The following is a 26,912-nucleotide window of genomic DNA, read 5'->3' as shown; positions in this document are numbered from 1 at the left end:
CAGTGGTGCCTTGGTGAGCATCAGTTGGTGTGGTATCTGATTCTTCTCCCCAGTTTAGTGTCTGCTCCATAAAGAGCCACTCTTTCCACCTGAAAGCCAGGGACCCACAGGTATCTTTCCATTGTTCCTATGAACTAAGAGTGAGTCCATGAACCCCATTCCTGGACTGATCATGAATGAGCAAAAGCAAGCCATCCCACTGATGGGTTAGAGTTAACCCATACTAATGAATGGAACTAGTGGATGTGGGACTGACCATGACTGGCGTGGGACTGACCATGACTGGCGTGCGCTGGACCTGCTCACCTTGGCTTTTAATGTCTTCATTTTCTGACCTAAGGAGATAGCTCCCCAAAGTGCTTTCATGCGAGTGTGAAGACCTGTCTGTATTCAGATCCCTAGAACCCAGCACTATGGGGACACAGCAGGCCCAGCTACAATCTTGCACTCTGTGGCAAGATAGGAAGTAGAAACAGAACCCTGAGAAGCTTGTGAGCTGGGCTAGCCTGGGCCTTCAGCGGCTAACAAGCCCTGACTTACAAGAAGCAGAAACTAAGGGCCGTCATTCTAAGTTGTCTTCTGACCTCCACACATGTGCATAGCACAAGACACACATATCCCTGCATTCATCTACAATGTAGATTCTACATGAACATGCACACACACATACACACACACACACACACACACACACACACACACACACACATTTGAAGGTTCTTAATTTCTATTTCAAACTTGTTCAAGAAATTAAAAACAAACCGGTGGTCTAAATTATCTACTCTAATATGTTTAGATTTTAGGTGCACAAATTGGTAGATTTGGGCCAATGCATGTGTCATCACCATTCCGGACCAGAGGCATGACTTCCCATCCCCCCAGAAACTCACTCACACCTCTTCCTAGCCAACCCCTACCCGCTTGACCATCAGCACCAGCACCACCACCATTACCACCACCACCATCACCACCACCAGCACCAACCACCACCAGCACCAGCACCACCACCACCAGCACCAGCACCACAACCACCACCAGCACCAGCAGAACCACCACCAGCACCACCAGCACCACCAGCACCAGCCCCTTCCAGGCAACCTTTGTGCTGACTCTGCCACTCCAGCCTGGCTTTGCCTTTCAGAGAATTTCATGTCACCATCCGCGCTGTTTACATGTCTGCTTCTCTCACCTAGCACAGCGGCTTTTAATGGGACCCCGTCATCTGTCACTGCTCCTCTGTTCCGGAACGGTCCCCTGGTGATGGACGGAGCCATTTGTTTGCCGCTTTGCCTGCTGACAGTCACATGTGTTTCTAGTTTTTTTGGCAGTGATACCAGAGCCACCGTGAACATTCTTGTTCACGTCTTCTTGGACATATGTTTCCATTTATTTTGGGTAAATACGTGGGAGTGAGAATCCTGGATCATAGGGTAGATGCATGTTTAACTTCAGCAGAAGCTGCCAAACTGTCTTCCCAGGCAGGCAGGCAATCTGGCCAACTGATTTCAACAACCCATCTCATCAGCCAGCATGAGCCACCAGCCGCCCTCCTTCCCAGAGACTACACAACTAGTCCGTGAGCTTCTGGCGACTGGAGTGTGTAGCTAGAGTTTTCCTGCCTTGCCCACAGTCAGGACAAATCTTTGTCACCCACCAGTCCCACAGCCGCTCAGACCCAACCAAGTAAACACAGAGACTTATATTGCTTACAAACTGTATGGCTGTGGCAGGCTTCTTGCTAACTGTTCGTATAGACTAAATTATTCCATTTCCATAAATCTATACCTTGCCACATGGCTCATGGCTTACCAGCATCTTTTCATGCTTCTTGTCAGGGTGGCTCCTTCTGCCTTCCTGTTCTTTTATTTCTCCTCTCTGTTAGTCCCGCCTATACTTCCTGCCTAGCCACGGGCCAATCAGTGTTTTATTTATTGACCAATCAGAGCAACTTGACATACAGACCATCCCACAGCACAGCCAAGTGCAGACCATCTCAGACACCTGCACTCAGGCCCATGGTCCTAATCATCCTCTATGCGGACCTGCTGGGTAAAGCCACGAGGAACCCAAGAATGGGCTCCCACAGGACATACAGAACATCCCACAGCAGGAGTGGCTTCAGGAGCCATGCAGGCGCTGGCCAGAAGCAGATGAGGAGATGTGGAAAGATGCCCACGTGACTTGTCGCCTGGCATCTTCTCAGCTTCCCCTGCAGACCTCCCAGGGCCTGTGTGCAGAGACATTCTGAGATGTCCCAAATGGCTTTATGGAAGCTGGAGTGCAGAGTGGGACAGAAGGGGAGGTCCTTAGTAACCGCTGAGGAAGCCAACAGAAAACCCCGTTCCCATTCCTGAACACCAATGCCTTGGAGGTGGATTAGAGGGCCACCCATCACTCCATAAAACCTTTCCTATGGCTAACACCCTGGAGCTGGAAGTGACAGTTTTCTTATGGTCAGCCCTCTATCTCAGTCAGGGCTTTCCCTGTCTCAGTTTCCTTCCCTTCATCTACAGCCAGTGCGGGTTCGATGTCAACTGCTATGGTTTCCCAAAGTTGTAAAAAACTGTCTTTACTGTAAAAGGATGTAGAGGCTTTCACTCAAGGCACTGACTCTTCTCTTGGGGCTGCAAACTTCCAACGGGCAGCTAGAGGGGGTGAAAACCTGGCCTCTCGCACAGGGGTGACTTTCAATTGGTAGAATGCTTGTCTAACATGACCCCCCCCCCCCCCCCGCCCCCGTCCAATCCCCAGCACTGCAAACACCGAGTGTGGCAGCTCGTGCCTGTAACCACAGCACTGAGGAAGTGGAAGCTAAAGGATCAGAAGTTCCATGTCATTCATTGGTGGCTACAAAGCCCTCCTAAGACACCTGAGATCCCAGCTTAAAACAAACAAACAAACAAAAAACCAAGGAGAGGAATCCGTAGGTAAAGGTGCTTACCATGAAGCCTGATGACCTGGGTCGAGTCCTGGGCTACATATGGTAGGGGGAGAAAAAAAAAATGGACTCCCAAAGGTTGTGTTCTGGCCTCAGGGTGCACATCACAGCATGCATGTCAAGTACACAGAGAGAGACAGAGACAGACAGACAGACAGACAGACACACACACACACACACACACGAGAGAGAGATAGACACACACACACATGAGAGAGGAGACAGATAGACACACACACACACACACACACACACACGAGAGAGAGAGAGAGAGAGAGAGAGAGAGAGAGAGAGAGAGAGAGAGAGAGGCAGACAGACAGACAGACAGACACACACACACAAGAGAGAGACAGACAGACATACATACACACTGAGAGAGGGACAGAGACAGATACACACACACATACACACGAGAGAGAGAGAGAGAGAGAGAGAGAGAGAGAGAGAGAGAGAGAGAGAGAGAGAGAAGAAAGAGAGACTAATTTCTAACCCCATTTTGCATCTGTCTGTCACTCTGTTCTGCAGCCCCCTGGGGCTGACTGTGTCGCAATTGTCCTTCCACATCTAAACCCCAGGTAACTGGTGCTGGCCAGGGCTGGGCTGCTGTGGACCGTCTTGTCTACATCCGACAGGCTGGAGAACTTGTCTGCAACCTGGCTGCTTCCTGGAGTTGTCCAGTCCCTCACCTGAGCAGACCAAAGTCTGAAGTGAGCCCCAGGACCTCCAGACTTGTGACCCGTTTCTGATTTGAAGGCAACCTGGGGATTTGTCCTCTCAGTCTTTACCGAACCCACAGCCTCAGGACACACAAAAAAAGCTTGTTTACTTTTCTGTCCTTTTCTCTCCTTTACTCATTTTTTGTTTTTGTTTTAATAAAAAAAATTTTATTCATTTTACATACCATTCACAGATCTCCCTCTTCCCTCCTCCCTCCCCTCCCCCAACCCACAGTCAGGATTTAACCCCAGAAAACAAGACCACGTCAGCATGCATTCAAGGGCTGTGTTTTACCATTCAGATGTTGTTGTTTTTTATTTACACAGGTGCAAGGCAGGTTTCCATATAAGTCTGTCAAGCTTGGCGCCTCCAACGGTATCACTGGGCTGGTGTCTCTCAATACAGCCAGCTTCTCTGTCAGTCCCTCAGGAGTGATGAAATCCCAAATGTGACTTGCAGAGTTCCCTTCTTTGCCCCCAAGGCCATGGTCAATTATCACATTATTATCCATTATTATCCGTTAGTCTCCACCTTAAATGACTCCAGGGCCACGTATCAGGGGATGGGCCAGGAACTAAGACTATAAAAGAGTCCAGGCTGTGCTCTGTACATGAGCCACCAGGGGGTGCCCTTCTGGCCTACCTACCTGACTCAGTCTCCAAGATTCCAGCAATCTTCCAGCATCCCAGAAACCCCAGCCAGTCTGCAGACCAAATGGCCACCGGCTGGGTACCCATTCCCTTCCCCTCTGTGGATTTTATCAAAGCCTTTGCAGGTTAAACCAATTTTGTCCCTATTCTCACTTGCACTGACCCTCCTGGGGTACCCCACAGCCACCCTTCTTCCTGGGAATTATGGGGGCATAGAGTTTTCACATCCTCTTCACCATCCAGAGTCTACCTATATGGTTCAAAGCAGCTCTCCTGGGGGGAAGGCTGTAGGGCAGGAACCACTCTTGGTGAAGTGGAACCAAGACAGAGGAACGAAGGCAGCCTCGGGGACACATTGCCAGTCGGTGGCAGTCCTAGACAATCAGAACTCCTGATGACATATGGCACAGCTTGGGTGGTGACAGACTGTCCTCTTGAGGTCTCCCTGGCCACGAGCTGTGAGGGAACCTTAATGGGCATTGCTTGTTCCCAACCAGAGCCTGCTGTGGTTCCCTCCAAGAACCTGCTGTGGGCAAGCCAGCGTAAGCCCACTTCTTCCCTCAGCCTCTGTGAAGGGTGAGATGGCCCTGGGTCCTCCCAACGAGACAGCCTGTGACTGCTTAGCTGATGCTCAAGTCATCTCCACTGCCTTTGGGCTCCTGGGCTCCCTACATCAAAATGTAAGAGAGTGTAACCACATATATCACTGTGAGAGCAATTTTTCCGCTGCTTTCTATAGCTGGACTCTACATAAACTTTGGCTGATTGTGTGTGTGCGTGTGTGTGTGTGTGTGTGTGTGTGTGTGTGTGTGTGTGTGTGTGTGTGAGAGAGAGAGAGAGAGAGAGAGAGAGAGAGAGAGAGAGAGAGAGAGAGAGAGGAGAGAGACAGACAGACAGACAGACAGACAGACACAGAAACAGACACGGAGAGAGAGAATGTGTATGTGATGCACTTGCCTTGTGGGTACACATGGGCGCCAGGGGTTGACATCAAGATGTCTACCTCAATTGCCTCTCCACCATATTTTTTGAGAGAGTCGCTCGTTCAGCCTGGAGTGTAAGCTGGCTGACCAGCAACCCCGGGAGATGGAGTCAGAGGCATACCGTGCTGTCCTCCGCTTCTGTGTCGATTCTGTTGCTCCAAACTCAGGTCCTCGTGTTTGCACAGCACTTACTCACAGAGCCAACCCTCCGGACCCTTCCAGTCCTTAATGTGATGCTCATGGTAACCCCAGGAGGCGGGCAGGGTTACCCCCACTTTACAGATGGGGCAATACAAATGGAGGCTCCTGACATAACGTGTCTAAGCCAGGCCTGGAGTCCAGAGAGCCTCCGTCTCAAAGGGGCAGACTCTTGCTGCTGCCGTAGGCTAGCCAGAGCAGCTTTTGGGAAAAGATTACAAGAGATGCATGGTCCTGGGCCTCTTCTCCAGACTGGAGGCCCCTGGGCTGCCCTTCAAAGCTTTGTAGGAGCATCTTCAGAAAGAGGATGTGATGTAGTAGGTCCTGCCATCTCCCAGCCTCTCCCTCTGTCCTTCACCCAGCAGCCCCCACCCCTCATCCTGGACCCACAAGCAGACACCACAGCACAGCTGGAGCTGTGAGAAGATGCAGATTTATTTTTGGCACAGACTTGGCATCCTGAACCCTCACCCCTCATTCCAGACCTCCTAAAACAACCCTGATCGCTCTGACAGTCACAAGCATGTCCCCCGGGCTGGACCGGACCCAGAGTGGAGCAATGACCTCAGAGCCAAGGCCTGGAGCCTGTCACCCCTAAGTAACCTCCACCCACCCCATTCCCTAAAGTCCAGGAAAACCCAACCAGGGGCAAAGTCCTGCCCACACTGGCTGGAACAGCAACATCTGCAGGCTCCTCTTTGTAGAAAAGCGATTCCAATCAAGTCACCAAGGCCCAGCTGTGCTGGGAACAGCCAGCGTGACGCTCAAGGAGAAGATGCCCGTGGACTGAGAAGAAAAGGAAGCTGACCTCCAATATCCATGTTCAGGGCTGCTCTAGGGGGAGGTCTGGCTTCCATGCCCAACTCCAAGAGGTCCAAAGAAATGAAGCCAGAGAGTATCAGCAGCTTCCTCCAACTCAGCTTGGATGCCGCTGCCTCCTCTTCCCTAAGCTCGAGGGGCCTGGAAACTATTTCCTTCCAAGCTCCTGGAAATAGGGAACCACAGGTCCTGGGCTGCCATGCCGCACCCAGCAAGCCCAAGGGCCCAAACACGCAGTGTGGTGCAAACGTCTTTAAGTGAGGTGCATGCAAGTAAACCTTCTGCCAAGCACAATTCGCTATTGCACGAGCTGCCCCCGGCTGGAGTCCGGACTGACTCCCGTCTTCCTCGATAATGCTTGTCTCCAGCTCTCTCTGCCAGAGACTATGCACCAGGGATATAGCCCTTGCCTTCCACGGGCTTCCACGCCATGCTCCCCTGATCCCATAGCAGATAAGCCAATTCATAGGACATCACAGTAGCTGCAGCTCTCAGGCCTAGGGTTCCTACATGACGACCCAGGGCACATCAGTGACCCTAAATAAACTCCAGCCTCCAGCTCAGACACACTCAAAATCAGGAGCCATTAACAACATACCTTGCCTTCTTCCCACCCTTTCCCAGACCCCTATAGGTGACTTCCCAGCCAAAGGCTCAGATGCTCAGGTTTCCCCTGAGACTGGTCCTAGGGGATGCCAACTGGACCAATGGGAGGATGCAGGCCATTACATGCTGCATATTGAACTGGGCTTCTCCATTTCCTACACTGCCCTCCAGAACTCTGTAAACACTCTGGAGCAGCATGGACTAGGCAGGACTGTGCTTCTCCAGGGTCTTCACACCTTCACTACCCAAGGGACTTCTGCACCCCTCATCTTCCTGGGTGGCCTCAAGCCATCAACCAGAGTACTAGATTGGTGGTTGCGTAGGAGGAAGAGACTTGTATTAATATCTTGCTTTGGTGATGTCTCTCAAAACACACAAAAGCCCAGGGAAGGGTGACAGGGCAAGGTGAGGTAGGGCTGAGGATAGATGCGGGAGCTGGTCAAGGGGCTCGGGGCTTCCGGGGCTCTTCCCTCAGGGCATCCTTTGCCCTGCAGGGTACCTAGACATGCTCTTCCTCGGGCATCCCGGCACCCAACGGGCTCATCCCAAATGGGCTCACGGGAGGCCTCCTTAAACATCCATGGAGTGGGTGGAGCAAGGCTTCAGTCCACAGTCCAGTCCTCCTGGGACACCTGCTTGGCATTGCAGAAAGACAGGTCCTGGCATCCTCAGTGCAACTCCTGGCTCTGCAGGGAGACAACACCAGTCAGCAGAGGGAGATGGCACCCAAGGCTGAGCCACACACTGGGCAGGGCTGCTTTGCAAGGGAATCAGAGTCAGGCCCTTATGCCTCCCTCCTGCTCCCCGCTGGCTCACTGATGAAATCCCTTCCCTGCTCCCTCCAGGGTCACTTCTCCTGTTCTTTGAACCCCAAAGCCATCAGTGCCTGAAGAAAGGGCTCCCAGGTGTCCAGTGACACAGAGAACCTCCCGAGCTCAGCATTAGACCCCAGAGCTGAAGCCGCAAGGCTAACACTGCCACTGGTGACTACCCAGTGACGGAGCAAGGACTTCCTCTCTCCTGGGCTGTCTAGAAAGCTCCAGTCCACACTAAGCCAGGATCGAAGCAGGGGGTCTTTTGGGGGAGCAGGGCAAGATGTAGTACGGCCAAGCTCCAGACTCGGGCTGTAAGGTTTGTCCCAGCAGGAGGCCGGTTCTCACACCAGTGAGGGCCTCTGTCCTTTAGCCTAGGCCTAAGTTCCACCCTAGGGGAGACAGAACCAACTAAGGGCATGTCGAGGGGCAGAAACCTGAAGCTGGAGGGGCAAAGTGGAGAGAGGGGGCAGTCCGGTTGAGTGTGTGTGAGCACACGAATGTGGGGAGTGCAAGGCATATCACACCTGTGACACTGAGGGATAGGCTTTACCTAGCCACAAGATCATGCCCGGTACCGAGTACCAAGGCCCGCCACCCTGGCTTCCAGGCTTCAGTCTCTGGCCATACCTGGTAGATGAGGGTCAAGTCAGGAGGTGAACGAATAGGATAGCCAGACCAATGTTCAGCAGGATCACCATACAGATGAGGACAGTGTTGGGTACCTGAAGGCATGAAGAAAGGCCGCCTTAGTCCTCAGGACCTCTAGACACCCCCACATCCCCAACCAGGTCACAAGGCTGGCCAGAGGAGCCGGGGCTTCTGGAAGGATCTGCCTAAAAGCATCCTTGTTTGTTCACAATTGGACCCTGCACCCTGCACGTCTGCACCAGACCATGAGGGCTGGGAGAATTCTTGGAACTGATCAACCCAGTCCTCCGGGGCCTTGAAAGGACATGTGGCAAGCCACATGGAGGGCGGTCTGGGACTCCCACCACTCGCCTTCCCAACTATTAGCTTTGCGCTCTGCTGCTGTGTTTGCTTCCTGGACTCCAAAAGAGGCCCATAATTCAAGCCCTGTAGGGATCTTCCTCCACCCCCAGGAAGCCCTCCCTGCTGCGCCCTGAACAGAGAGGTGGCTGGCACCGTGGCCCTGGCTGAATGCCACAGACTCTATTGCTCAGGCTCCCACCTGCAGCTGCTCCTCTGCCTAGTGTCCCACTGCCGCTGGAGTGCTGGAGTTGGCCTCCATTCCCCCCAAGTCACCCCTCACTCTGCGTGTGCGACACACACACACACACACACACACACACACACACACACACACACACACACACACATCCCGCCTGGAGCCCCTCTGTCCGCATCCTCACCTCCTCCACCTCCACCTCCGCCTCTGCTGCCAGCGCCACCTCCTTACGACCTTTCTTCTTGGCCTTGCTCAGCCCCCGGGCCTCCGTCTTGCGCGCCTTGGCCTTGGGCTCGGCTTTAGGGACGATGGGCTTGGGCTCCAGAGTTGCCGGCGTGGCGGGCACCGGACTTCGCCGCGCAGGGGGCTGCTCCTCCGGGGCGGTGGCGGAGGCGGGGGACGGGGGCGCCGAGTTGGATCCAGAGACCTCGGGCTCGGGCTCGTCCTCCAAGGGCGGGGGCTCGGGAGGCCCGGTGCGCACGGCATAGCTGTGGTAGCCGCGGTACATCGCCACCTCCGGCTCCCTCGAGGGCGCGGGCGGCGGCTGCAGCGCCTCGATGGCCATGTGCTCCGAGGGTGGACGCGCCGGACTGCGACGGCCGACGCCATCGGACGGCGTGGCGGGCCTGCTGCCCTCCCCGCCGGGCTCCCCGTTCCAGGAGCCCGGACTCAGCAGGCCGTCCTTGGACGACCCGGGTCGGGGCCTCTTGGGTTGTGGGGGCGTCCCGGCCGGAGATGGGGGTCCGACCTCAGGCTGCGGGGTCTCGCGCTCGTGCAGCTGCGGGCTCTCCCGGGGCCGCTCCGGGAGGCCTGCGCCCGCGCCCCGCTCCGGGGGCTCCAGCAGGCTCTCCGAGTTCTCCAGGATCTCCTGGAGCAACCGACGCTTCTGATACTCCGGACCTGCCAGGGACAACAGAAAGAGGTAGGCTTCGAACCCAAGGCCTGCTGGGCCGTCCTGGGCCAGGCGGGCAACCTCTGTGAGCCGCGTTCATTTACTAGGCCGCCACTCACTGCACCGAGGATCAGGCTGTGGTGGAAGCAGTCAGTTGTAATAACTGAGATAGATGAGATTGTGAATTCTGTCGCACAGACGAAAAGGAGACCCAGAGGCGTTAAGTCCTTTGTCCAGCATCACACAGCAAAGGGCCGAGATGATGCGCCTAACTGGTCTCTTTCCATCCATTTGTCTGAAAAATGGGCCTAATCACCCCTATTCTATTGGAAAGTTTACTTGCTAAAGCCACTGAGGCAATGGTCGCCCAACGCAGGCTAGTGCTGTGCTTCCTGTGACCAGCAGGGGGAACACTGTGACCAGAAAGAAGTCGCGCCCTCTGCATCACAGACAGACCTAGTGTCCCTTTGGATAGCGAGCTGCAGCCAGAATGTTTCCAGTGCACTAAGCATGTTGCTCACGTACACCCCCTCCGATGCAGAGGACCCCAGTCTCCGCGCTCAGCAGCGGGCGCAGCTCTGCCAAGCGCAGTCTGTGCCCCTCCCCGACTCTCTTCCCTCAGCCTTACCCCCGCTGCCTCCTGTACCACCTAGCTTCCTGGGTGCCACTCTATTCCATTCCTGTGCCTCTGAACCTGCAGCCCCCTGTTCTTGCTCCATCTGCCGGAGCACCTAGTAGGCCTACCTGTGCAGTGTTTTTCAAAGGATGGTTCTAGATGCTCCATCACCTGCTCTGGATCTCATTAAGTGTGTCACTCACTATCTCCACCCAGACCCACTGAATCAGGAACTCAAAGAGCCCAGTCAGTGTCAAGTCAGACCCCACAGACCTGGCCAGGCCCCGAGGTCCTGGTCTGAGCACTCAATCAGCCCTTGATCTCTATGTGCGATGCAGTAGACAGGAGCCGTGGCCACCGCAAGCTCACTGCAGCCTTTACATGCACTTAGTTCACGCCCAGAAAGTAGGCACCATTCTTGTACCTAAGTCACAGCTCAGGAGCTGAGTGTAACCATTCACCTTGCACAACATCCCAAAGCTGGTGAGTAGCGGGCAAGGCCTTAAACACACGAGCCTGTGTTAACCAATGCAAAGCCGCCTGCGTGACTCTTTCTGATTCTGGGTCCTAGCTGCACATCCTCAGAGCCCAGCATGTTGCCTGACACACAGGCAGTGCCTGATCAATGCCCCACTGTTGCGGAATGTTTAACTATGTAAAGATGTGTTGTATTTGTTAATTATGTAAAAATGTGTTGCTGTTTTACCTCGCCTGCCTAAGGCACCTGATTGGTCTAATAAAAATCCGAACTGCCGGTAGCAATGGAGGAGGTATAGGTGGAACTTCCAGGAAAGGAGAGTAAGTAGGAGGAGGAATTTAGGCTCAAAAAAAGAAGAAAGAAAGATGACAGGGAGATGCCAGGGGCCAGCCAGACATGGAGAAAGCAGGAAATTAGGACATACAGAATGAAAGAAAGGTTAAAAAGCCACAAGGCAAAACATAGATGAATAGAAACAGGTTAAATTAAGTTAAAAGAGCTAGTAAGACAAGCCTAAGCTAAGGCCGAGCATTCATAATTAATAATAAGCCTCTGTGTCTCTACTTGGAAGCTGGTTGGTGGCCCACAGAAAATTCCAACCGCACCCCACAAACTTTTGAAAGGAACAGAGAGCCATTTGACATACACACACCACCATGCACCAGAGACCTGTTCACATCAGCATCATCAGCTCCCCTCGACTGTCTTGCCAAGATGGGGGACAAGAGACAAGCTGGGGTGGGTCTCAGCTGTCCCACCCCAGTCTTGCATAGAGGCAGAGATGTGTGCCCCCCCCATGCACCCCTGTGTCACCTCATCTCCCATTAGTACCACACCCACCGGTTCCAAAACTCATAGGCATTCAGAGATCCACTTAGGCATTAAGGTAGCAAGTGAGAAAAAGCGACCACCGTGGCACTCCCCTGACCACTCCACCCATGGCTGGCCCTACCTGGCTGGTAGAAGTCTGGGGCCAGCTCCTTGGCCAGTGTGCGGGCAATGTTGGATTCCTGGTTGGCAGCCAGAGCAGCCTGCTCTGACGCCTCAGCCTTGGCTTTGGCGTGGCTTGTCCTAAGGAGACAATATGATGGGAGATTTAGAATCTAGCCCTCTGCACATCCTCTCCAAGACAGAGCGAGTCATCCTGGACGGAGGTTCTCACTTGGGATGTCAGTGAGTATCACAGCCCCCTAGCCCAGACTACTGGGCAAAATTCCCTAGCCCAGTCCTCCAGTTTCTGGGTATGCATAGACTGTATTCCCCCAGCCTCCCCTATAGTTAGGTATGGTCAGATGACTGCATTCTTCCCAGTGCATTCTGGGAAGACGATATATATATATATATATATATATATATATATATATATATATATATATATATATATATCTCAAGACAATAATGTATGTTAACTTCCAGGTCTGATCAATAAAGCCCTTTTCCCTGTGGCTGGTTGAATACAGAAGAGGCTATCACCCTAGAACAGGGTGTTTCGCCCCTTTCATGTCACAGACTCTCTCTCCCTCCTTTGGCCAACTGATGAAGGCTGTGGATTCCTTCTCCTGACAATATTATCAAGACAGGGTCTCACCAGGTAACCCTGGGAGGCCTGGAGCTCGCTGTGTAAATCAGGCTGGCCTTGAACTCCCAGAGATCTGCCTGCCTCTGCCTCTCAAGTACTGGAATTAAAACCATGCACCATGACATCTGGCAGAACAGTGTTTGTAGTTACACGAGAGACAGGCAAGCCTCGGCAGGTGAAGGTGCTTGCCAAGCTAGTCTGAAGACTGGAGTTCAGTCTTGTGAACCCAAGTAAAGGTAGGAGAAAACCAACTCCACAGAGTTGTCCCGTGACCTCCATGCAAACATACACACCCCAGAAACACACAATGATAATAATATCAACAAGGTTTTAAAATACGCAGTGTTTGGAGCTGTGAAGAGCTGAAGCTGAATTGGCACACTTAATAAAATATTTAAGAACAGCTCTGTGGGGCTGGAGTGATGGCTCAGTGGCTAGAAGCACGTATAACTCTTCCAGATGACCCAAGCACGGTTCCTAGTACCTACATCAGGTGGTTCACAACTGCTTGTAACTCTGGCTCCAGGGATCCAACACCTTTTTTGAATTATTGAGCACCTGCATTCACATGCATATACCCATATCCAGATGCACAATAAATAATAAATAAAAGAACAAATTCATAATGTGATAACGCATATCCTTTTTCACCAACACTAAAAATGTCTACCAGATCTCCTAACCACCACGATTTGAAAGTATAAATGAGCATATCTAGATGTGGTGGCTCACATCTATAATCCTAGCACTTGTGATTTCTGCTAGACACAAAGTCACAGGTACAGCTAATATTCCTATGGTTTATTGCCTATTCCCAGAACTGAAGAAAATGCCAAACTTCAGTTCACATGTGCACGGACACTTTGGATACCTGGCCAAGCCCCTTCAGGGAACAAATGCACCTGCATGTGCCTGCCCTAGCTGCTGTGAATGCCAGCTGACCACGACTCCATGCCACCCCAGAGAACTGCAACCAGCAAAGCTACCGTGTTCAAAGTAAAAGTGCCACTTCCCCAACCCCAGAGAGCTTCCGACAGACTGGATGACACCAGCCCACTCCCTCTGTGACCATCACACCCACAAGGTACAGTTCCCACCCCACAGTCCCCTGTGCTCAGACCAAACACAGCTGAAGCTGAGATCAGTCCTTGCTCAGCCCCTTCCTTTCTGATCTATCTGCTTTTCACTGCCCCCTATCCTGAAAGCATTCTCTCAGCATCACTAGCTTGGGAATCACCACCTCAGGCCATGTTTCTGGGGATATGGATGGTGGGGTGTTTACCCACCAACCCCACAGTTCCCCAGAGTTTTCTTGAGTGTGAGCAGCAGGAAATATTAGATAGAAGGATTTATTACGGAGAATATTGCGGAGATAAACAGATAGAAAATAAAGGATAACCTCGAGAGGACCTGGAACCTTTTCCAACGGGCCTCGACTGTCTCTGCCCCAGGGTAATTATAGAGACGCCAAGGGGTAGAGCAAAAGACCTCCTCCCCCAACACAGCCAAGTGCAGACCATCTCAGACACCTGCACTCAGGCCCGTGGTCTTTTTTTTTTTTTTTTTTAAAGATTTATTATTTGTTATGTATGCAATGTTCTGCCTGTATGTGTGTCTGCATGCCAGAAAAGGGCACCAGATCTCATTCTAGATAGTTGTGAGCCACCATGTGGTTGCTGGGAATTGAACTCAGGACCTCTGGAAGAGCAGCTAGTGCTCTTAACCTCCGAGGCATCTCTCCAGCCCCAGGCCCATGGTCTTAATCATCCTCTATGCAGACATGTTGGGTAAAGCCAGGAGGAACCGGAAAACAGGCTCCCACAATGGACCCCCTAAATTCTGTCCACAGAATCCCTGGTGACCTGCAAGAAATGCAGTAGAGGAGCTGGAGAGATAGCTCAGCGGTTACAAGCACTGGTGCTGGGAATTGATCCAGGTTCAATCCCACACCCTCATGGCAGCTCACAACCATCTATAACTTCAGTCCTAGGGGATCCGATGCCCTCTTCTGGCCTCTGTGGGCAATGCATGCATGTGGTGCACATACATTCAGGCAAAACACCCATACACATAAAAATAATTTTTTAACTAAAATATATATATATATTTTATTAAAGAGTGGAGGACCTGAACCTGTCAGTCAGTGTGTAGAAGGAAGACTCCCCTGCAGTCCCACACTGGAATGCTACAGGAACAAACTTTAAACATCTGTCATGTCACATGCTTGACATTGAAGAGATATTTGTATCAGCTGTTGGCATACTCTAACATGACTAACTGGAGAACAATGCTTACCTCAGTAAAGCCCTGTTTGCAAACAGGCCAGTCTGAAGGAGTTTCAAAGGATAACTCATTAGTCATCAGAATGCCTTAGGAAGCTAGTGTTCCCACTCTCCCCATTTCACATAGGAGGAAACTGAGGCACAGATAGGTTAATTAGCCTGCTGAAGGGCAGTCAAGGAATGTGGAAGTTGGCACTTTTGACCTTAACCCCAAATTCTGTGCACTTAATGCCTGCTTTGGAGTGTCAGATGTGGCCAGAGCTGACACCCTGACTGGGTAAGGCAGCTCAGCCCCGCCACCTGACAGCAGAATTCTGGTCATAGCTGTGAGGTGTGCCCAGAAGGGGCAGGAAACCATGCAAGAAGACTTCTGATAGAGTGTCAGCGGAGGTTGGCTGCTGGGCAGAGAGGGGTCCAGTCAGGCATAGGGCCGGAGACTTGAAGAAACCACCTGAGGAACGCAGTGAAGAAGTGATGGTATTGTGGAACTAGAGTCCATGCTCTGCGCATAGGCTTGCCTTCCAATCAGGAATAGTGAAGTCTGATCTCCAAGTCTCGCGGGTCAGATTCCCAGGCCCCGCCTTCTCCACCAGGCCATACTGTCATACTGCTGTTTGCTTCAGAGGAAGGAATCAGTCCATGAACATACACACAGGCACCCGTGTGCACACACAGTCCAGGAGCTTCCCAGGTCGTGGTGTATACACACAGGCACCCATGTGCACACACAATCCAGGAGCTTCCCAGGTCATGGTGTATACACACAGGCACCCGTGTGCACACACAATCCAAGAGCTTCATGGTGAAGGGCAAGGCTTTGGGGAATCAGAAGCTTTGCCCCCCTCAGCTTTGGCTCTGTGGGTTCAGGTGAGGTGAGACACTCAGATGCCGAAAGAGCTCAGTAAACAAGACAAATCATATTTTATTTTATTTTTCACTTTTTTCCATTTGCATGTGTGCCATGTGCACGTGTATATATATGTTCTGCATGTGTGTAGGCACATGTGTGTGAGTACATACGTGTGCTCACGCATGTGGAATCCTGAGGTCGACGTTGGGGATCGTTCTCAATAGCTCTTCCATCTTACTCATTGAGACAGGGTCTCTCAAGCAAGCCCAGAGTCTTGCTAGCCAGTTTGTTCCGGGGTCCTGCCTCCACATTCTAATGATCGGATTACAGGAGTGCTGCCGTGCCCACTTGGCATTTATGTGGATTCTGAGGACTGAGCCTCCAGCCCGCATAATTTTGCAGCGTTTTAACCACTGAGACACCCAGCCGCCCTAAATCATACTTTAGTACAATATTTTACAGTAAAATTAGTGCAAAAATAAAAAGCCAGATGAACAAACTAGGAAGAATATTTGAAATAAAGACTAACTTGGTGTCTGCACCTCACCTTACCCCTGTTCAACCCCACTGGGACTCCAGAACCTCGCCTGTGGCTTTCTCCTAGTGCCTCAGTTTCCCCGTCTATAGGGTGGAGACGATAATCCTCCCCTTGGAGAGTTCTGAGAAATGAAATGTTCCCCACATCGCGATGACAATTTAGACAGGTGATGACGGCGGTGGTTAGGGCCAGAAGACATTTTTGACATCGGAACAGAGTGTCCCCCTGCTCAATCGACCTGTGTGTGGGTTTGTGTGAGAAAAGGCCCTGTGTTTGGGGAGCCACTTCCCTGGGAACCTGAAACCTCAGGTAGAGAAAAGAGAAACTAGGCCAATCTTCCTGCTGAGAAGATGCCCTTTTTTGGTCATGTGAGCTGAAGGACTCCTCTTTTCTTGGGAAGCTGGCAGCCAGCACAGGCACGGAGATGGAGATGGAGGTGGCCACCCTGTCCCAGGCATGAGGGCTTCGGGGATGGCAGGAAGCACGTGCCTCTGTCCACCCCGCAGACTGGCTGGCTGACCCCTTATCAGCCTTTCCCCTTTCACCCACTGGTCTGGACTCTCTGGCTCCCCAAGCCAGCCACACCCCCGCCCCCTGTCCGTATGTCTCCACCCTGTCCGTATGTCTCCACACTCTCTGCATCATCCTTCTCCATACGTGCCCTGCATGTGTGTCCAGAGAATTTGTTCATCCCTATACCTAAGGGGCTCACCTTGCAGGAGCTTCCAACATGCTCTCACTGTAGCCCGGCTCTGCTACATAGCATGCTTGCAGGCCCTTCCACTAGAGGTGATCTTTTGGGGTGGGAATTACCACACCCAGCTCAAGGTAGCCTTCATTGGGTGCTTCAGGCAACCCTGGAGTGAAGGACTGGTGTGGCACTGCTGTCACCCAGAGGCCACAGCTTTCAGTCAGGTGCCACTCAGTGTGTGGCCACTGCACAGGCAGGCCCCAGCACCATCACCACCTGGGGCTCATCAGAAATGCAAATTCTCAAGCGACACCAGAAACCTACTGATTCAGAATGAGAGTGACCTATGCCCCGCAAGCTGTCCAGCCCCTCTGCGGCCGACTCCAGTTTGAAAAGCAAGTATCCACAGTGCTGAGGCCAGCTCCATCCCCGGCTGTCCCTCGCCTGCTGGTGGGGGTGCGGGCTAGGGTCCTCGGATGGCTGTCTTTAAGCACCTGTGGCCCTCCCCAGCCCAGGCTGTAGTAGGAGACACGGGGGCACTTCCCTCCGACCACCCCGTACATCTGGACGTGGCCTCTGGGTGAGGGTCTCCTAGGGTGGTGCTGTACCTGCTGGGGGAAGGGAGGGGAGCAGTAACTGGGGCAAGGGGAGGGGCAGGCAGACGGGCTCTTCTGGGTGGCTTTTGGATTATCTTTCAGCAGCTGGGTTAAAAATAAGGTTGGTAGTTCTGGAACGGTACAGGGCCATCACTCAGCACAGCCACTTTGGGGAGCATTTGCCCCGCGCTCCCCACACCTCTTTTTCCCATCTCTAGGCTCCAAGCTGCTTGATTAGAGGCAGTGTTTTTCCCTGTTGCCTACACCACGTATTAGTGGCTTCTTCAAACCAAAGCGTATGCACTCTGTCTCCAGGACTTAGCTTAGTCTGTTCCCAGCCTTCCCCTCCCTCCATGCTCAAGACCCACGTCAATGCACCGGTTCATTCACTTACTACAACTTTTTGGAGTGTCTGTCGTGAGTCAGGCACTATTCTGGGCCTCCTCAAACACAACTGCTAGCAGAACACCTTGAACCCCCCTTAAAGTTAGTGCCGGGCTTGGCCAGATTCAGCCCCTGGCCAAATACAGCCCCTGCCTGTTTTTGTACCACCCTGGCTAAAAATGGTTGTTTTATTAGGTGGTTGGAGAAAAAAAAAATGAAGGAGTAATATTTTCTAACGTGAAACCGGTCTGGGACTCAAATTTCAGCGTCTGTATAAAGTTTTAGTGGAGAGCAGCCACACTCACTCATTTGTGTACTGTCTGGAGTTAGGCGGTTGTCATAGAGACGGTATGATGAGCAGAGTCAGTATTTCCCTTCTGGTCTGTTACAGAAAAGTCTGCAGCCCTCTGTTCTAAGGCAGAAGCAAACATTTCTTCTCCTGAGATCACTAATGTTCACTGGCTTTCTGTTGAGCACTCTGCACTCGGTGTGTGCCATGGACGACCGGACAGGCATGGACATCATGGGGTACAGTCATGTTCTGGGAATCCAACCATCCTGCCCACCCGGTGACCCTGGCACACATCCGAAACACTACGGCGGGAAACACGTCATTAAGGTGGTCAGCTAAGGCGCTGCAGAGAGGCCTCGCTTGGTGAAGGGCTGGCTGTGCGGTTTGGATCCCCAGCACCCACGTTAAAAACTAGGCTCAGTGGTGTGTATCTGTAACCGGCACTGGAAAGGCAGAGTCAAATGGTCCTATGGGGCTCGCCGGCCGGCCACTGCAGCCAAATTGGTGAGTCCCAAGGTCAGGGAGAGGACCTTCCTCAAAAAATAAAAAATAAACAAACTGGAGTGGATTTCCCCCTCCCCCCTTACCCAGGTTCCAGGGGATGAGCCCAGGCCCCCAGACTCCCACCACAAGCACCTTTACTGTCTGAGCCTCTGGCCAGATTTTCACTTCCTTAATGATTCTCTTCGAAACACAAAAGTCCTGAGTTGTAACGAGGTCCAGTTACCTTTTTCTTTTGTTATCTGGACTTTGGGCATCATATCTAAGAAGGTTTTCACCTAAACCAAGGTCACGAAGATTTCCTCCTATATTTTCTCCTATGTGTTTTACAGTTTTTATTTTCCTACTTAGGGATGAGAGGGTTGCTTCTAAGAAAAAAAATGACAGAGAGATTAAGGGTTCACACCACTTCTAAGATAGATCCTGCCACCATTTTACAGGTGGGAAAACTGAGGAAGAGAGAAGTCGGTCACTTACCCATTGATTATTAAAGTGAAAGCTGAGCCATGCATGGCCCCTGCTCTGGAAAGATGAAGAGTCTGGGGGAGAGACAAGACAAGGTGAAAAGTCTTAAGAGGGGAGTGAATGGAAGGCCGTTGGGAGGAGAAAGCCCACTGGTCAGGTTACGTGGCCAGAGCTGGCATTGTATTATTTCTATCTTATAATATGTAAGCACGTATATAAGTTTATTTTCTTAGTTCCACTTTCTATATTTTAAAGATATATTTTATAAATATTATGCCATAAAATAATACTAATTCCCTGTAGAAAAAATGGGAAGCAAGTAGTTTTATAAAGGAGAAATTGCCCCTCATATTTTAGTGTTTGGAGGGGTTAGGAGCATAGGTGTAAGAGGCTTAAAGTTCCTGGGCCTTGGTTTTTTTTTCATCTGTAAAATGGTGATATAAATGACCCTAGAGTCATAGCATGGAGCTGCTGAATTATACAGCAATAAACAGAAACCACTTGGCATGGGCAGGCCCTGGTATGATGATCAGTCTCGGTTATCAGCTTGATGAGATCCAGGACCATGTAGGAGACAAACCTCTGAGCACACTTGTAGGCGATTATCTTGACTAAGTTGGTGGAGGTGGGAAAACCTGCCCACTATAGGTGGCACCAATTCCCTGAGCGTCGGTTCCAGCCCACATAAAAAGGAGGACATGAGCTGAGCACAAGTATTCATCATTCTCCACCTCCTGACTATGGATGTGGCATGGCCAGCCACTTCAAGCTCCTGCTGCCTGGCCTCCCAACCCCCCTACCCCATGATGGACTGTACCCCCAAAATGAGAGCCAAAACAAACCCTTTCTCTTTCAATTTGCATTTATCAGGATATTTTATTACAGTAACTGGAAAAGTAACTAAGACGCCAGTACAGAGCTGATCTCATGTAAGTGTTTGCAACCTTTGAATGTGGATATAATCCATTTAAAGTGGGCATCAGAGGTGACACTGGGGGTGTGGGTTCCAAGTCTATGTGATACCTGACCCCTCAGGTCCTAGGCAGAACCTCCCCACTTCGAAGCTCATCCTAACTCCCCTGGGATGGAGGGGAGGGTGCCTCCAGATCATGGTCTATGTGATGATAGTCTGCTTACAAGAGGACCCTCCTGTACAGAATCTGCTCCAGTGATGGAGAGATGGTCCTTCCAGCCTTAGACTAAGAGTTGGCTCGCTGGGTGTTAGCTGCATTCCAGCCACTTGTCCTATTCAGGTGGCTGAAAAAATAGTCCCAGAGATCCACTTCCTGATCACAGACACCTGTGAGTATCCCCTTGTATGGCAAAAGGCCTGGCAGATAGATATGGGCTAGGGACTATGTTGGGTTAGGTAGGTACTACATGCCATCACAAGTACAATGAAGCACTCTAGGATGAACTGTTACGGTGGGGAGGAGTTGATGTATGGGGACCAGAGATGTGCCCAGAGGATGCAGGAAGGGCCATGAGCCAAGGGTCAGGGTGCTGACAGTTTGAAGCTGGAAAACAACAACTGGACTCTCCTTCCAGAGCACACAGTAGGAACCAGCCCTGCTAACACTGGACTTCAGCTCAGAGCACACAGTAGGAACCAGCCCTGCTAACACTGGACTTCAGCTCAGAGCACACAGTAGGAACCAGCCCTGCTAACACTCGGCTTCAGCCCGGAGCACACAGTAGGAACCAGCCCTGCTAACACTGGACTTCAGCCCAGAGCACACAGTAGGAACCAGCCCTGCTAACACTGGACTTCAGCCCAGAGCACACAGTAGGAACCAGCCCTGCTAACACTGGACTTCAGCCCAGAGCACACAGTAGGAACCAACTCTGCTAACACTGGACTTCAGCCCAGAGCACACAGTAGGAACCAGCCCAGCTAACACTCGGCTTCAGCCCAGCCCCAAAACTCAAGGAAAGAATCTTTAGTGCCAAGTTTGCTGTCATTGGTTGTAGCAGCAACAGGAAGCTATGACCCCTATGTCACATTCATTTTTTGAGACACCTCAGCTCCCTGGAGAAGAAATGCTGGCACAGAAAATCATTCACCTAAAGCTCGGAGCTCGAGAGAACCAGAGTTGACAGGAACTGAGCCCAGATTCCTAGCACCAAAGCCTTCATGTGGGTTGTCCATTGCCAAAACTTCACCTCCAGTCACAATCCACAACAGCCAGCAACTGCAAACGGCCTTCAGCCATTCTCTCCCTTCAGGAGCATTCTGAGGACCCTACATCCTGGCATCCTGTCTGAGGGGCCCCAGAACTGGTGGTCACCCACAGGGCCCCTCACTTCCCTGAGGAGGCTGATCTGTGGGGCTAGTAGTTCCTGGTAGACTGTGAGACTGGGGTGGAGCCACACTTTGGCAACTGGAGAAGCCACAGCAGGGAATCATGGGCCCTGTAGGTCCACCAGAGCTTACTGTGCCAAGGACAGAGGTCTTCAGAGCCACCCAGGGAACTCCCAAAGCAGTTCGTTCATGGGCTAAGGTACAGTAGCAGGACGCTTGCCCAGCACGTGCCAAGCCTCAGTTTCCAGCACAAGCACAGAATGGAAAAACAAAGACAAACAGAACAGTGCACTTATTTTGTTTTGTTTTTGGAGGCAGGGTCTCTATGTAGTCCTGGCTGTCCTGTAACTTACTATGTAGATCCAGCTGACCTTGAACACGCGGAGATCCTCCTGCTTCTGCTTCTTGAGTCAATCACCACACTTGGCCCACACTTCAATTTTTTTTTTTTCTTTCCAGACAGGGTTTCTCTGTATAACATCCCTGGCTGTCCTGGAACTTGCGCTGTAGACCAGGCTAGACTCAACTCACTGAGCTCCACCTGCCTCTGCCTCCCGAGTGCTGAGATTGAAGGTGTGTGCTACCATCGCTCAGCTTCACGCTTGCAGTTTTTAAATGACATTTTATAAATGCCTGGAAGAGTAACCCTTGAAGCAGCAGCACCCATGTATTTGCTTTGAAATCTGTCTTCCTAGTGTGTGCATACTTACACTGGTTTGCTAACGGGACTGTGAACGCAACGACTCGACCGAGCCATCAAGGTTAAGATCATGGACTCTAGCTATGATCACGTCATCTGGATTTGAATCCCAGACGCCCACCCTTCCTAGCTGTGTGACCTGCACAGGCCACTTAAAATTCTCTGCATTCCTCTTCCGAAAAATGATGCAACCGGGCAGAGTTCTCAGATGGCTTCCGAAAGTCATACCCTGGTGTAATTCCCTCCCTTTGAATGTGTGCTAAATCTAGTGATTTGCTCTAACAAACAAAGTGATGGATGCCCCTTGGATACAAATTTATAAAAGACTGTCACTCCTCTCTGGCTTGCAGTCTTCACTAACAGGTGGGTAGGCTGGGTAGCCAGCCCCCACACACCAACAGGAAAGGGGCAAGTCTGGAATTCCATTGTGACTCCCACCAAAATAAGATGGAAGGGCTGAGGCCATAGCCCAGAGGACCACGAGTAGGAGCGCCCCCTCAGGCTTACAGGCTGCCACAGAAGGCCTCCCACAAATGGTGGCTGCTGGTTTTTGCTGACAAAGTGCTTTGTTTGTCTCCTCCAGGTTGAACTTGCCACCCTGGGCTGTCTGGGTCAGGTGGGATCGTCCACCCCAGAGCTTGCTGACTTAGCTCTGATTGTGCTCCGCCTGCCCCACCCACCTGGTGAGAGTGAGTCGTCCTGCCATGGCATCTGCAGACCCAAGTCAGCAGACATCTCCTGCCTAAATAAGGACAAGGCGCCCAGGAGCATTCTCCCTCAGGAATGTGACAGCTGAGCCCTCCCCGCTCGGCACCGCCCCCGCCTCCGGCCCCTCCCCAGGTGGAGCTCAGCTGTGGCATTCCAGCTTTCCCCAGAGTGCAGCCCCCAGTGGCACCAGCACCCCCCTCCGCCCCACCCCAGAGTGAATGGAAACCGATAAGGACTCTGGGAGGAATTCCAAGCAGTTCCCATTTGCTCCTGGGACCTGGCAGCTCATATCCCCAGCACCTCCCCTGGGACCCCACAGGAAGAAGCCCCCTGAGGGATCCCTCCCACCCACCCACAAGCAGAAATCACACTCCTGGTTCCAAAGGCTGTTCCAGTGACTAACCAGTGCAGGCCATGCCAGGCACCAGGCTCGAGAAGAGATGTCCACCAACACGGCCTCACATACCCGGTCAACAGCTGTAATGAACAGTGTGTCCCTGTATCCTGGGATGTGGGAAAGCCTACGGCCACTGTGAGCACACTGTCAGGGGATCAGGGCATCAGGGGACCTATCCCAGAGGTTCCTGCTGAGGGAGGGTTTGAACCACACAGCCTCTGGTACCACGTGGCCTGGGTACAGCCTCTCCCCCGCCCCCCCCCCCTTTTTTTAAAAAAAACTTTCTTTTAATTACATTTATGTACTAGCTGATTGGCTTTCCTTTTCTCTTTTTTTCCATGTATGTGTCGTGTGTGTGTGTGTGTGTGTGTGTGTGTGTGTGTGTGTGTGTGTGTGTGTACGCATATTACTAGGGCATGCATTCATGTGTGTGCTCATGTGTGCTTGTAGAGGCTAGAGGGCCGCCCTGTGTGCCATTCCTCAGCTGCCATCTACCTTTGTTGAGATAGGCTCTCTCACTGGCCTAGAGCTCCCCAGAGTGTGCTAGACTGGTTGGACAGTGAGCCCCCTGGGGAGGGGTCTACCTGCCACCTCTTTTCCCAAGCTGGTATTATAAGTACATTGCCACACCCTTTTGTAGTTGGTCTGTTTTTATTAGATGTATTCAGTTGGTATTTATGTGTGAGTGTTTTACCTGTTTGTCTAAGTACATGCACCACTGGTGTGCCTGGTACCCGTAGAGGTCAGAAGAGGGCATCTAATTCCCTGGAACTGGAGTTACAAATAGTTATGAACCACCATGTGTTTTCTGGACATTGAATCCAGGTCCTCTGGAAGAGCAGTGAGTGCTCTTAACCCCTGGGCCACCTCTACAGCCCTTGTTTTGTTTTGTAATACGGGTTCTGAGGTTGAACTCAGGTCCTCATTCTTGAGTGGCAAGCCCTCCAGTGACTGAGCCATCTCCCAGGCCACAGCTCCAGTGGCTGAGCCATGTCCCCAGGCCACAGCTCCAGTGACTGAGCCATGTCCCCAGCCCTCAGCTCCAGTGACTGAGCCATCTCATCAGCCCACACCCCTACTTTTTCCTAGTCTGTGACTTCAAATGGGTTGTTTTACTTTCTGTGTCTTGGTTTCCCCTTTGTGAAATGGGGGACATCCTAAAGTCTTGGTGTTAGTATTCTGACCCATCTCTTGAAATCCTGCCCTTGGCGCCGCCCTGCGTCCTGATGTAAAAGCCTCATTCTAAGGAAAACCCCTCCCCTTCCCCCCCCCTCTATTCCCACGAGGTATGCACACCTCCACTTTCTCTCCCTTCTCTTTCTTCCTTGTTTCCCTCTTTCCTATCTTTCTCTTTATCTTTCTATTATAATAAACTTATTTCCCCTTGGAATCGGCGTCTGGGTTGTGAATGTCCACCTGCCCCCTCCACTGCCATGCCCGCATGGCGTGTCTGGCCCACCACCACATCCACTGCAGCATGCCAGCATGTTTTCCCTGCACATGCGGGATACCCTCGGGGTCCCCCATGCAATATGTCATAACACTTGGTACCCGGGGGACCAAAGACTTTATAATCCTAAGCAGCTGTGAGTGTGTACACCTGGAACCAGCCAGGACTGCCCCAGGCCTAGGGACTACACCACTAAGAAAGCCCACTAAGGCCAGAGATCACCCTGTCTCTCTCACAGCTACAATCCCTGCAGCACTGAATACTATGCCCAGCACACAGTAGGTCTACAGCTACGTCAGTGAGCATTATACCCAACACATAATAGGTGTGTGTAGTTTGAGGTTTTGCTTGATGTAACAGATTTGACTCTCAAATTTCCTAGGAAGAATAACCCACACAATGAAGGCGTTTAAAACCAGTAACATTAAGACGTTTGATACAATAGTTTAGAATCATTTGCTGAGCCCTTCAAGAGGTTATGGGCCTGGGTCTGGAGTGGTTGAAAGAAGGGGCAAGAGGTGTCCTAATGGGAAAAGACAAAGAAACAACAGGTTCCATTTCTGATGACCAACCATGGCTAGTTGAATAACGAGGAAGGATGTGGAGGGCCTGAGATGCTATCAGTGAGCTGTGGGGCCTTGGCTAGGGCTAGGGATATAGTCATAGGAACAAGTCAGAAGGGAGCGAGCACTGAGGGGAAGGGGAAAACAAAGAGAACAAGATCACCGAGGTGGACTGGGACGGGGCATGCTGGGCCCATGGAGGACAATGGCTAAGGACATAGGTCTGGGGCCCAAAGTGAGTCCTTGCTCCACCCTGTCACTGAATTTGACTGGATTTGTGATTCTGCTTCCCACAGCAGGAAGCTGGATTGCCCCAAGCCCAACAAGACAAAAAGTCTCTAAGAGTTTGCTCAATGGCTGGGGAGATAGCTCACTTGCCTCAGAGGCCCGACAAATCCCCAGCACTCATGGGAAAATGCCAGGCATGGTAGTTCATCAGTTCATCAAATGGCTGGGGAAGGTGAGCAGTTCACCAACCAGCCTCCTCGTCTTCCTGGGCACACATCTAGATGGTCTCCCAGCATCCCTTACAGGCCATGTGACTATCTCTGGCCAATAGAATGTGAGAGGAGGTAATTTGACTTCTTCCCGGCCTAGCCAATAAAATCCTTCCATGGGTATCCTGGAGTGTGTTTTCTCTTTTTACCAGCAGAAGAGAATGTGACTTTAGAAGCCATATGCAGAAGGCAGCAGAGACACGAGGTAGACGGATCCTGGTCCCTGAATTGTCAAATGGAAGAAGGGCTCTCTCTACATGAGACAGAAGTAAACTTGTGCTGGTCTGTTTGACGTTTGGGCTTGTCTCTTGTCTAGTACAAGCAAAGAGATGGGAAAAATGAGGCCCAAGTGGCCCTGCATCCCTCCCATCCACTCTGGAGACTCTTGTTCTGATGTTCAGAGCAGGCCTTGGCCATGAGATGAACTGCCCAAGGGACAGAGTGAGAGGACAGCTGCTGTTTTCAGTTGAGAGTCTAGTGGACATCATTTGCCTGAATATCTGTCCTTCCTCCATAAGAATGACGAAGACCCGCTAAGAATTGGTGACTGTGCCTGGTGTGTGCTGGGGCTCCTCTTGTCCAAAGCCTCCAAAGTCTAGTTCCCGGAGGACAGGCACCTTATGAAGACTGAGACCCACCCCCCTCCTCACTCTGGTCCTTAGAGAGAAAGAGGGCCAGGAGAAATCTGTCAGGCCAGTGTTTCATGTGTGTGTGTGTGTGTGTGTGTGTGTGTGTGTGTGTGTGTGTGTGCGCGCGCGTGGTGGGGTATGTGTGCATGTGCAAGTCAGTGCGTGTGTCCTCACATGGACATGGGTAATGCAGGGGAGGTCATCCGGTGCCCTCTGTCACTCTCCAGCTTCTTTCCATCAGATAGAGCCCCTCGTTGAGCCTGGAGCTAGGCTGACAATCCCGGAGCCCCAGAGGGCCTACTGTTTCCTCTTCCCCTCACAGTGCTAGGTTACAGTTACTCATGCAGCCATGTCCAGTGCTGGGGATTCCAACCCAGGCCCTCATGTTTGTGTGGCAAGAGCGTTTACCCACTGAGCATTTCTCAAGCCCCTCAGGACACTCCTGGTGGGGCCAAGAATGATTGATAAATTCAAGGCCATTCATTAAGTAGAATTTCTAAAATTCCATTTCTTTCTTTCTGATTGTTTATTTTTGAAAAGAGTCCTGTATAGCCCAGGCTAGCCTTGACTGTGCCTTGAACTCTGGTACT

The 26,912-nt window shown here is 51.7% G+C and overlaps 1 protein-coding gene across 1 annotated transcript in view; it reads right to left on the bottom strand.

Annotated features, from left to right (window-relative positions):
- Positions 1 to 5,903: 5,903 nt before the first annotated feature.
- Jph2 (junctophilin 2) overlaps positions 5,904 to 26,912 on the bottom strand; it is a 61,432-nt gene continuing 40,423 nt past the window's right edge. Inside the window, exons 3-6 of the mRNA XM_006971034.4 lie at positions 11,851 to 11,969; positions 9,097 to 9,812; positions 8,354 to 8,448; positions 5,904 to 7,597 (exon numbers count right to left, since the gene is read on the bottom strand). Of these exons, the coding sequence (XP_006971096.3) occupies positions 8,368 to 8,448; positions 9,097 to 9,812; positions 11,851 to 11,969 (916 nt within the window). The 3' untranslated portion in view covers positions 5,904 to 7,597; positions 8,354 to 8,367. The remainder of the gene's footprint in view (positions 7,598 to 8,353; positions 8,449 to 9,096; positions 9,813 to 11,850; positions 11,970 to 26,912) is intronic.

Source organism: Peromyscus maniculatus, chromosome 4 (genome assembly GCF_049852395.1).
Source record: "Peromyscus maniculatus bairdii isolate BWxNUB_F1_BW_parent chromosome 4, HU_Pman_BW_mat_3.1, whole genome shotgun sequence".
In the NCBI taxonomy this organism is placed as follows: Eukaryota; Metazoa; Chordata; class Mammalia; order Rodentia; family Cricetidae; genus Peromyscus; species Peromyscus maniculatus.
This window is presented reverse-complemented; position numbering and strand designations above follow the sequence as displayed.